The sequence below is a fragment of the Cynoglossus semilaevis genome, chromosome 1, assembly GCF_000523025.1.
Source record: "Cynoglossus semilaevis isolate Cse_v1.0 chromosome 1, Cse_v1.0, whole genome shotgun sequence".
In the NCBI taxonomy this organism is placed as follows: domain Eukaryota; kingdom Metazoa; phylum Chordata; class Actinopteri; order Pleuronectiformes; family Cynoglossidae; genus Cynoglossus; species Cynoglossus semilaevis.
Window position 1 is genome coordinate 29,681,811 of NC_024307.1, and position 12,081 is coordinate 29,693,891.

The 12,081-nt window shown below is 38.3% G+C and overlaps 1 protein-coding gene and 1 long non-coding RNA gene across 16 annotated transcripts in view; one reads left to right on the top strand and one right to left on the bottom strand.

Moving 5' to 3' along the window:
• Positions 1 to 12,081, top strand: part of mpdz (multiple PDZ domain crumbs cell polarity complex component) — a 42,293-nt gene that overhangs the window by 1,984 nt on the left and 28,228 nt on the right. For 12 of the 14 annotated variants that reach the window (XM_008326666.3, XM_025063005.1, XM_025063589.1 and 9 more), the window contains exons 3-14: positions 713 to 879; positions 2,544 to 2,705; positions 3,123 to 3,262; positions 3,601 to 3,814; positions 3,983 to 4,105; positions 5,100 to 5,294; positions 5,855 to 5,957; positions 7,046 to 7,134; positions 8,431 to 8,680; positions 9,958 to 10,035; positions 10,369 to 10,448; positions 10,616 to 10,762. In XM_008326666.3, the coding sequence (XP_008324888.1) occupies positions 713 to 879; positions 2,544 to 2,705; positions 3,123 to 3,262; positions 3,601 to 3,814; positions 3,983 to 4,105; positions 5,100 to 5,294; positions 5,855 to 5,957; positions 7,046 to 7,134; positions 8,431 to 8,680; positions 9,958 to 10,035; positions 10,369 to 10,448; positions 10,616 to 10,762 (1,748 nt within the window). The remainder of the gene's footprint in view (positions 1 to 712; positions 880 to 2,543; positions 2,706 to 3,122; positions 3,263 to 3,600; positions 3,815 to 3,982; positions 4,106 to 5,099; positions 5,295 to 5,854; positions 5,958 to 7,045; positions 7,135 to 8,430; positions 8,681 to 9,957; positions 10,036 to 10,368; positions 10,449 to 10,615; positions 10,763 to 12,081) is intronic. The other 2 variants (XM_025062734.1, XM_025064713.1) reach the window with 2 other exon arrangements.
• The window catches only part of LOC112486515 (uncharacterized), a 21,295-nt gene continuing 19,668 nt past the window's right edge, over positions 10,455 to 12,081 (bottom strand). For both annotated transcript variants that reach the window (XR_003049055.1, XR_003048999.1), the window contains one exon: positions 10,455 to 10,663. This is a non-coding gene — a long non-coding RNA (uncharacterized LOC112486515). The remainder of the gene's footprint in view (positions 10,664 to 12,081) is intronic.

Below are 12,081 nucleotides of genomic sequence, written 5' to 3' on the forward strand. Positions count from 1 at the left end.
CGATTTTATTTATTAATTTTTTTAAAACCATCACAAGCAGTGGTTTACAACAAGTTCCTGTATCGAATGTTTCGGTTTTCCTGATTCTTTCTTACTAAATAAATTGAATCTCAGCTCTAGTGCTGAGTCTTTTCACAAAAACAAAATTTGTGTTTTCATGTTCAACACTCAGTTTAATTAAGACATGAAATGACTGCAATAAATGTTCAACAATGGTACTAACTTGGTACTGTATCTGGTATCCGCTGTAATGCGAAGCCCGGTTATCGCTGTCGTTATCAGGACTGATAAAGTTGGATTAGTACATCCTGAGATTAAAGAACAGTGCATATCTATGCAAAAAATGCTCTGGAACCTCCTTTGGCCCTTTTAGGCATAGTTGGCTAGCTTCAGAAATGCCCGGATTCTAGGTGGCTTTGTCTCACCTATCTAACAAGACTCTGTTGTCATGAGTTGCGATGATAGTCCTGCAGGATAAATTAAGGCCACTTGGTCCTTAAGTGTTTTCATAGTTATATCAGTGTATAATGGTTTGAAATCTTTTTTTTTTTTGAAAACCCTGCCCTTTGTTGTAAAAGTAAATTAAATAAGGCTGTTCAGTAGGAAAATAAAAGTCAATTTCTCACAAACTGCTGTTTTACTATCTTTCTTACCTCTTTCTTGCATCCACTCCCTCTCCCTGGCTGTCACTGAAATATTTGACGGCTTGCAGATACGCAGCGTGCCTTGCAGGCGGTGGAGCGTCTCCAGGCCAAACTGAAGGAGCGGGGGGAGTTGGCCAGCGAGGAGAAGCTCAGTCTGCTAAAATCGGTGCTCCAGAGCCCCCTCTTCCACCAGATTCTGGCCCTGCAGAAGTCTGTCCAACTTCTCAGAGACCAGGTAAACTCTCACTTCAGTCTGCAAATATGTAAACAGGCATGATTTAATTAATGCTGTATGCAATGTGTGTAGGGTCTCAAGGATTGTAACAAAAAAAGGAGTAGAAGGTCATGGAAATTTTACATAACTATGGTGCTACACTGCTGAAATGCCAGATGGTGTCATCACACTTAGCTGGACCATAAATAGTCTAAACAGAGACAGTTGTGTGACATCAGAACTGCCCTGTTTTTTGATGTGATGTCCATGCAGGGAGAGGGTGTAATACAGTATAATTATCATCATCATTAAAATGGGACTGTGTCTCATTTGTGCCTGTACATCTGTACATTATTATGAATTAAGAAAATGCAGGCTTCAGTGTTTATGAATAATTTATGAATAATCTCTGCTATTGACTGTTGTCATGAGGCCCCATAAAGCCTGTAGTTAGAATTTTGTAGCGGTCAATTGGCAGTGGTTGCATGATAGCATCGCATTATGCAAATAGATCATGGTTAAATTTAAGAAAAAAAAAACCTACGTTCCAGTTTTATATGCTTGTTTTCTCCATTAATTTTGCTCATAGCATGTGTCAAAACACAGACACACACACACGTATTTCTGGTCCCCATTCCCAGTAATGTTGCTGCTGTGGCCACATTGCTGTCAGAATTCTCACAAGTCAGATATAATATTATGGGTGCGTGAGCAGAGATAGTTGGTCTAAGTCAGGAACTCTTTTTCAGGCTAATTCTCCCCACTGAGAATTGAATGTTTGAGTGGTGGATGAAGCGAGCTTTTAAGATACACTGGAATGAGGGGCCAGGGAAAGCATTGGAGAAAGATGAAAATATTTCAGCTATGCAGTGGGAGGCAGAGATGCTAGAGCTTTTTTACCCCTGGTGGAATTTAGATCATGAAAGCCCCTTTGGCATTTTTTGTCTGCTGGCAAGTCAGTTTGTTGCGTACGAGGTGCATTCCTTTGTCTGTGCGTGTGTTCTTGAGCCTGTTAACAGAATTTATCAAGAAGCCACTGAATTACAGTCTCACGAATTGTAAACAAAAGAGAAATGATTCAGAAAGTTTCAGAAGCAAAAAGCACTTGTTGCTCCAGATGCTGAATTTGAAGAAAGTGTGGATTTTGAAATCTGCTGTTAAGACAGGAGCCTGACACATAATCACACACACACAAACACACACTGTCCGTCGTCTGGCTCTGCTGGTAAAGCCCTTGTTCGGCTCATGTCGCTATGGCGACAAGGCCCCATTCTCCAATGAGAACGAAGCCACTGCTGCAGTGTGAAGTGGGGCAGAAACAATTTCTTAAATGTGCAAGAATCACCCTGGAACTTTAATCCTCTTAGCAAGGACACAGCTAACAAAGCTTATGCATGAGGACTGTAACTTAGCAGCAAGCAATGATAACCTAGCGCGACACGTAGGGTTTTGTTAGGTTAAGTGTCCGTTTTGTTGGATGTGTTTCTCCCCAAACTCAAATGTTCAGAAGGCAGGCTTCAGTTTTTAAGGAAATAACAAACCAGTCAAACCAAAACCATGTGGTAATTGAGATTCTGATTTGTAATGTAATTAATCAGTCTCAGAAGTAAAGTCATTGCAGTAATTAAAAACTAACTGCATCCGAGTAATCCAGATTTATCCCACTATCATATTCTTCTATCCAGGTAAATATCCCAGTACAACGAGGGGGTGACCCGGTCGATCACAATACAGCAGTCAAGTCTAATGGAAGCCATGCTCCCTATTCAGACACATCTCCTGCAACACACATTATCAGCAAGTCATCATGTGAGGAATTTGAGCATGTAGTCCAGTCCATGGCCCAGGTGAGAACATTGTGAGCCAGTGCAATAACTTTTAGCAGTATCGAGTATTTATTAAACACACTTTATGAAAAGTATTGTTCTACATTGCCTATCTGTGTAGCATATCCCATCACCCTGAGTAGGTTGATGAAAAAATAAAGCCAAATAAACCCAAATGGCCAAAGAAGCTCAGATATGGAAAACCACTAAACGAACAACAAACAAAAAGACTACTAACGGCTGCTTCCAGCTTTGATGCTATAAGTCAGCAATATATATATATACTGTATATATATATATATATATATATATATATATATATATATGTGTGTGTGTGTGTGTGTACTCCTATGTATATATGTGTATATATGTACATATATGTATGAATAATATAATATTTACATATTGTATTTCTATATGTGTGTGGAAATGATGCAGGGCCGCCACATGACAAATGTGGAGCTTCAGAAACCTGTGTCTGGAGGTCTGGGCTTCAGTGTGGTGGGTCTGAAGAGTGAGGACCGTGGGGAACTGGGAATATTCATCCAGGAAATCCAGCCTGGAAGCGTGGCTCATTGGTATGTGAGGACTTGAGGGTCATTTGTAGGACTAATGCTTATATTCTTTCTGAATGTGCTTTACAACCGCTTAATTGTTGAATTGGCACTCTGGAACTGCCTGTTTAACTGGAAAAAATTACAATTTTTACATCTGTGACTGGTTTATTGCAATGTGTATTGCAACATTTATAAATAATTGTAGTTATATTGCTGTCTCATATAATGATTTTATTTTAACAGACAAGATAGAAAGGTAGAGAGGAATAGAAAGAGTGAAGGGGAAAGTTTTAATTTAAATTCTTTGAGTATCTGATGTCACATTGACCTTCATATCACTGGGCCTTTTTCCAATGCAGTGATGGAAAACTCAGAGAAGCAGACCAAATCTTGGCCATCAATGGGCAGCCCTTGGACCAGACAGTGACTCACCAACAGGCCATAAGCATCCTGCAGAGCGCTGCGGAGCGGGTGCAGCTCACAGTTGCTCGAGGCCCAATTCCTCAGCTGGCGAGTCCTGTGGTATCTCGCACTCCTTCTGCTGCCAGTACTGTGTCGGCCAATTCCAACGCGGTATGTAAAAAAAAAAAAAAAACCCACAAAGCTTAGAAACATGCAGGGTTAAACCTCTGATTCGGAAATTCTGTTTCAGACTTTCAACAAGGCTAATGAATATCTCCATGTTTACCACAGATTTTATGAGACATTACACAAATAATTATTTTCCTAATATTTGACAAGTTGCAACACGTGGAGACTATTGAAATAGTCAATGACGGAACCGGCCTTGGATTTGGGATCGTTGGAGGCAAGACCACTGGGGTTATTGTTAAAACCATACTCCCTGGAGGTATAGCCGATCAGGTAATTGTATTAACATAAGTTTTATATTTTAGCAACAAGCATCAAAAACTATTCTTCTACAGTATTGACTGAAGAAATTGCACAAATCTTTATTTATGGAAAACAGTTGAAACTGATGAGATAACTCTCTTAATTTTTTGTATACAGAGAACGTAATGAAGCACAAAATAAAACTGGCATTCTGGGTTTTGTTGGCGGCACAAACTTTAATAACAGCCAAGATTAAATTGTTGGAGCCAGAGTAAAAATTCGATCCACACCGATGTCAGCATCATTATGTGATTTATTTAAGGTAATGAGGAAATGGCTTCTTCAGAAAGAGCCTCTAGCAGGTGTTTTTATTCTGATACCAAGGTATTTATTTGTTAATATTATTTTAAGTGATGTTCAAAGAGCGTTATATAGAAGTGGAAATGTATTTATCATTTGCAATTATAGACAAAGGAGGAGGAAGTGGTGTGTAACTCAATGATTGTGGCTTTGCTCTGTATTAAAGTCCTTAGTTTTGTAGCACAGACACTAGTAGGAGTATGCTTGATATTTAGTTGGTGGTCTTGAATACTTTGATTTGGGGATAAAAAAAACCTTGATCTGAATAAAACCTAGTTAGGCTGATTTGTCTTATAAATCTGTAAAAATACAAATTTAACGATGGAACTAATACTGGATTACATTATTAATAATAGAAATAAAAGATTTTATTTCCATTCATAATCCTGACTGGCTGACAACAATATTCACTCATTCCCCATGAAAAAGTCAGTAAACGATGTCTGTCATCATGATTAATCGCGATCAATCTGCATCTGCTATATAATAAATCTGATTAAAAGATTTGAATAGATTGACAGCTCAATAACCAAATAATGGAAAAGGCATAGAGGAGGAAAATGTGTGGAGCTTTTTCTGTTGTCCCTGTGAGAAGTAAACTTGTTCTTTTTTTAACATTTGGAGTCAAAAACAAAACAAGAAAACACTGTCTTCTCTACCTCAGGATGGCCGCCTGCGCAGTGGAGACCACATCCTCAGAATCGGTGACACTGATCTGTGCGGCATGGGCAGTGAGCAGGTGGCACAGGTCCTCAGGCAGTGTGGGAACAGAGTGAAGCTGGTTGTTACCAGAGGTCCTGCAGAAGAGACTCCTTCTGCTGTCATGCCTGTGGTGCTCCCTACTGTCAATGAACAACAGGTGAGATTGACAGGCAGTGAGAAAAGTGTCAGGAGTCTGAGGAGTCTCTCATCATAACATGGAAATGATTCCACCTTCATATCAATCTTAGTTTTTTTCTATGATGAAGCCTGAGGATGATTGATTACCATATCAGCCACCTATTCAGAGTGAGACAATAGAATCAAAAGATTTTCAGAACTAAAGTTCAGACCATTGATCTTCAAGTGTTCTTGATCTACACTCCTTTTTATATTTTGATAGTCCTAGATTGTCCCTTTTTCAGAAACAGCACTTAAACAGCCATTTTATGGTCATTGTCAGTTTTCAGCCCCATGGAAAACAAAAATCCATTTTAGCAACTCACAACCTCAATGTCCACACAGTATTCTTTTGATGGCATGTTAGCAATTTCTTTCCTAAATTGCACAGATTGAAATCACTTAGTAATGACTTGAATAATGTCTTTTGGTGTCCATGCAGTGTAAATAGATATTTACCGCTGTCAAATCTATTACTTTTTGCTTTTTATTTGATTAGTTGGTGCCAAAATCTATCACTTCCATTAATCTCTTCCTCAGGGCTACGAGGAAGAGGAGGCTGAGGCATTTGATGTGAGCCTAACTAAGAACACGCAAGGACTGGGAATTACGATAGCTGGCTACATTGGTGATAAAAATTCAGGTGAGACATTGCACCTCAGTTCACCACAGGAGAAGTTCATTATCAAGAAGAAAAAATAACGAAAAAAAAGGCCAATATGTACAGAGCTACCACGATGGCGTCTGGACTCCGCAGCATCCTGGATCAGTGGAGCTAAACAATATTTAAACAATAAACAATATTATATTACACTAATGTTGAAAAGACACAGGGAAATCTTTGATGTCAAATTAATGTTAAGTGCATTTAACCCTGTAGAATAATCAAATAACTAATTTTCCTCTAATGTTTTAAATTATACATTTTTTTAACAGGTTCTCCAGATTTCCTGATATGTACATGATAATTACCACCACTGCCTCAGAACTGGTGGTTGCACAATAAGTTTACCTGTATTAGTTACTTTACTCCAAATGTAGGTGTCCCCAACCCCCTGTCTGTGTCCATTGGTCATTTAGTACTGGTAGTATGATCAGATTACTACTAACCTTTTCATTTAAGGATAATCTGGCATCTGGCAAGTAATGCATCTGTCAGACTCCGATAACAGGACAAATTCTAAAACATGTTTTATTTTGACTATTTACTGATCCTAAATGACCCTCTCATGGTCTTTCAATAGTCAGCACAGCGCCACTGGTTTTTGGTACTGTCCAATGCCAGCTGACCGTTCCTTGTTGCAAAAAAGGTTTGGAGTCACTGAGTAAATGATTTACATCTCAGTGTGTTGCAACCAGCTGAACAACTACAACTTTGTGGCACATTTTGATTTTTTTTTTTTGGTTAGTGACTTGCTTTTTTGTTGATTTCCTCCCTGTGCATATGTGTGTATCCTGGTAAATAACTAATAAGACAGATCATAGAGATAGACAGGCAGAAACTGCAAAGGAGGGGGGACAGCGGGGGTTTGGTAACGGATTCACAATATGAAAACTATATTCTTTTCTGTAAATCTTTTTGCACCAGATTCTTCACATTACTGTGAAACATGCTCTCAAAACCTGGCTCCAGTCATTACGCTGGAACGTGTTTACTCTTCTGTCTCTTTTTATTCAGTGTCATGATTCATTGCTCCCTTCTTCATCCCTTCAATGCTTCTGTCTGCACAGATCCCTCTGGTATTTTCGTTAAGAGCATAACAAAAGACAGCGCTGTAGATCAAGATGGCCGCATTCATGTTGGAGACCAGATAATAGCGGTGAGTTCTCTGTAGCTGCTGCAGCTTTTTTCCCCCGTCATTAAGGTTCTCATCGTAAAGTCAATCAGTCGACAGGTGAAGTAGAAAAAATACTTTACAAAAGAAACTTCTTTTTGAGGTCTGCTAATGTCAATTTTGTTGTGTCATGGATTAGAAAATAATTAGTATAATCAGTGTTCTTTTTGTATCTTAAGAAAGCAGTTCTTTATCAGAGATAGAAAAAGAAAAGAAAATTTAGTGGCAGTTTGAAGCACAGGCAACTAAGTTAGTATTAACACAGTTTTAAGTGGAAGGAAGTAATAAACTGCAGAATTCACCTTTATAAATTATTAAATATAAATTCTTAGTTACTGAGTTAGTAACCACGTTACAGCATTTTAAAAGTAACCTGTTTTCAAGGAAAAGTTTGAAAAGTATTTCAAAAGTTATATTGTGTGCCATTGTTGTGTTCTTATGTATACAATATATATTTTTATCTTAATAATATAGCTGTATATTGAGTATTTTTAATTAAATGGACATATAAAAGAAATTGACAAATCTACAGTAATTAAAAGTTGTTGTGGAACAAAGTGAGACCAGAAATGTATCTAATTTAATATATTATTGTAAATTTTATTAAAACTAGAACAGAACTAAAAACTGGGACAAAGACGCGGGCCAAACTCAATATATATTGAAAAATTGACCTGAAATGTGCATGTTTTTCCTTCTCTCCTAATGTTGATTTTTTTTGGAAACAAACTACAGTTTTGCACACACACAACCCCAGCGTAATATTACAAAATAAGACACACATCAGTGGCATTTATTTCTTATATGTATCTCTCTCTGTCATTAGCCTTTTGAGTTCCTTTTTAATGTAAATCTTTTTTTCACAGGCCAACAAAAGAACAACCAAAAATAAACCACGTGTGCTATAATATTGTGCATACATCACTAATACTACAAATCCCGCCAGTATACAGTGGCTATATAATGGTGGGCCAGCTCTAATACACATTTGATGTTCTCGCGGGCCAAATATAATTAAAGGATGGGCCAGATTTGGCCCACTGGTCTGAGTTGACACTTGTGCTTTAGAGCCTAGTCGGATAAGACAATGTCACTTCGCTTAATTATAGTTAAGTGTGGAATATTATTATCAGCAATGTTTAAGGCTTTATAATGGTTTGTAAGATAAGGAAATAAGGTTCAATTTATTCCAGTCAAATACTAGTAATTAGATTTAATGTGACATTTTTACCAATAGATTATATTAGCCAATTTACTCCTTACAAATGTTGATCTCTGCAGGTGGATGGCGTAAACATACAGGGATACACCAACCAACAGGCAGTGGAAGTCCTGAGACACACAGGTCAGACTGTGCACCTCAAGCTGATGAGGAGGGGATTCAGGCCTGATGAGATTGGTCCTGCTCCTGTCCAGAACGTGACCATCTCACCACCTTCCTCCAGCATCAACACTGGCAACACTACTGCCAACAGTAAGGTCACAAAAGAGCTTGAGGTGGAGAGGGAGAAGTCTGAAGAAACTACTCCAGGTGGGAAGGATACAAGTGACATAAATCTAACCAGGACAGCAAAAAATACAGTCTTTGTTTCCTTATCAGCCCTTCAGAGTCGATAAGAAACAAAAGTGTCAGTCGATGTGTAAATTTGGCCCAGATGGGAGCGTTCATCATGGGGAGAGCAGTAAATTCTTGCCAACACCAAAATCAAACTTTCACTCATTTTTATCACTGTAGTAAAAACAGAGAAGTTAAAATGTTATGTTAAATACGAAAACCCAGTCTTTACCGATGTCATTGTCATTATGTCAAAAACAGTTTATCATTAATACAGCCTGCAACAGGTGTTTTTATTCTGATACTGAGGGATTTATTTGTTATTATTCTCAACAAACTGTTGTTCTGTTAACAAACTTACATTTGAAAGGCCATCATTTCTCTTGTACAGATTGTGCTTTAAATAGAATGTCCATGTCCACAGCTACAGGTAATCCTTAGTATATTATTAATATTAATATTTAGTATACTTACAAACAATTGTATTAAAAAATGTTCTACTTACATGAATGGTATATTGCCATTTGAGACACAGCCTCATCCATGTGCAGTGCCATCAGGTTTACAATTGCAGCCCAAAAACCTAGAAATACAGCCAAATTTCAATATTTCATTTAGGAAATGAAATAGATTAACTGGAAAAAACTTACCTCAAATGAATGCCAGTTGTTCTGATCCCAGGTTTGATTGGGGTTTTCTGGTGTCTGATCTGAGGCGTATGACATATTTTGGAATTTTAAGAAAAGTCAAAGATATTAGAAGTGAAAGAATAAAGTGAAGTAAATTAGTGTTTAGAGTAAATGTTGAGCGGAGGCTATGGAGACAGAAGTACCTATTTCTTGCTAAAATGAACCATCTTCCTATCTTAGTCTGAATTTCTTAGAAAGCCACAAGTCAGAGCTTTTGTTGTGATGAATAATCTAAAAAAAAAGAATGAAAACAAATGAGAGTACAGTGGGTTGCTGCCATTTAGGTTAATCAATGGGAAACTTGGGATCATTAAACATAATCAAGGACCTGTGTATTCTTGTCAAATCAATGGGTGAATTAGTCTCCTCTTCAGAATGTGGAGGGATTATGTTCAGAAGAAAATGCCAATGCTATTTTGGAAGTAAGTAGTCGATAAACAGACTAGCAAAGTTTTTAAATTGAGCATGAATGCAGAAAACATTGTTTTTCTTGTACTTTCAGCTGTTTTCTTGCCTTGTTGGTTGCAGTTGTCTGTAACACTGTTTTTTAACTTGCGTTTCCAGATGAAATGCCACTTCATACAATGAGTGAAGGATCTGATGTCAAGCTAACTGCGGATCAGCTGACAGAAGACAAACACGGTAGGAGGCTGCAATTCCTTTTATTTAACATACAGCAGAAAAGCTGCCAGGCATGCCTAACTGGCAGATGAAAGTCCATGTTGTCAGGACCTCAGTGGTTAGCAACACACAACAGAAGAGGAGAAGATGGTTTTTGTTTGTTGTGGCACAGACTGCAGTAGAAATCTCATCGAGGCAGATGAATGTTGGCCCTGTCTTAATACATCAAAAGTAATTTGGAAAAAGTTCATTATTAAAGCCGACTTCTTGGCTCTAAATGAATATGGGAATCATTAATTTTCCATTATGTGTGCCAATGCAAGTGTTGTTGTTTTGTTGTTTGTTTTTCCTCAGTGATGAAGTTGACGCTCTTTGAAGAGGAGCAACTGATTCAAAAATGGCAGGAGATTCTGGGAGCGAGTAATGAAGTTGTGGTGAGTGTAATCTTCTGTCTCACATTTATCACGTTTCCTCCAAGTAATTGCTTTGTCTCGGTAAACAGCTAACAGAAAACAACAGTGTGACCTTGGTCGCCATACGAGAAGGACCCGCGCCTTAATATCCAGTCTTTATAGATGTGATCTGTCATGTCTGTGTCAAGGTGGCTCAGGTGGAAAAGTTCACCACGAACAGCGGCCTGGGGATCAATCTGGAAGCAAACAGTGGGCATCATTACATTCGCTCTATTTTACCTGAGGGGCCCATCGGTCGCTGTGGCAAGCTGTTTAACGGAGATGAACTGCTGGAGGTATGTGGTCACAGGAATAAAATAAAACACGGCAGAGTCATGTCTTTATAATCAATTTGCAATGACTCAGAATTTGCACGATTTTTCTTAAGATGATTAAAAAGGTTCCCTAAAAAATTAGCACCTCAGCAAGCTAAACCAATGAGGAGCTAAGTAGCTAGGTTGAATCTAAGATCTGATAAAAGAGTTGCTGGTTATAAAACGTCTAAAAGTAATTGGTCTTAAGGTGTTGGTGTCATCCACCTTCAACCAGAAAGATGAATGAACAAGAAATTGAATTCAAAAGAAACCAGAGAGGTATTTTTTATATTAAACTATTGTCCTGTCAAAAACAAATATATATTACACATACAGTGATCACTGTCCTACCACGGTACTTGCGTTCCAAGACTCACCGCGAAATGGGAAAAATCAGGAAGTAGAGGCGAGATAGTTATTATATTATTTACATATATAAATGTAGCATTTACAAATCTCCCCCACCCTGTTATCAACCCTCCCTAGAGTGTATTACCTTTTCCCACACAATTATATGCACAGTAGAGTTGTAAAATGGCGACGCAAAGTGAAGAGAATGAGAGAGTGGTCCACAGCAGTGAGAGATGCTACGATGCACGAGCTAATCAGCGTAAGGAACAGAAGAGCATGCTCAATTAGCCAATAGTACACCGACTACGCATTGTATTAGCCAAAAGTATGCATAAAAATGCAGGGGGTTTGTAAAGGTGTGTGACTAATCTTAGGAGCAGGCTTATTTACAGGAAGTACTGAAATCTGCATAATTTCTGGAGATTAAAATATTGTACACTTTTGGCCTGTGATGTTTTAAGCAAGAGCATCTGCTGTGCTCCCTATCACTCACTGCTCTTTAGCCTTCTGAACACATCTTCAGAAGCAGATTACCAATATAACCAAACAAGCTGTTTGTTTTTAAACAAAAAAAAAATCAGACTTGTTTGCTATAAATTTGTAGCGGGCTTCAGGTGCAACTGGATCTCCTCTGTGGTCTACCATGCACTAGTTAACCTAAGAGGAGAAGACAAACGTCTGTCAAAAATATTACGTCAGACTTTTCTGTCATGTGCTCCTCTTGAATGGAACACAGTTTGTCCCTGTATGTGGGAAAGTGTGGGGAAACTCTGTCACCTTAGATTAATAGTGTTTTGGGTTTTTATTATGAGGATGCTTCAGCTCTGGCCTAATGAATGTTCGGCTGTCTGCTCCAGGTTCATGACAGGAGACTCATTGAGTCTTGGAGGGGGACAACAGTGTGAAGATCTCCTCTGCTTTCCTCCTTCCCTTCTCTTTCCTATTTACAT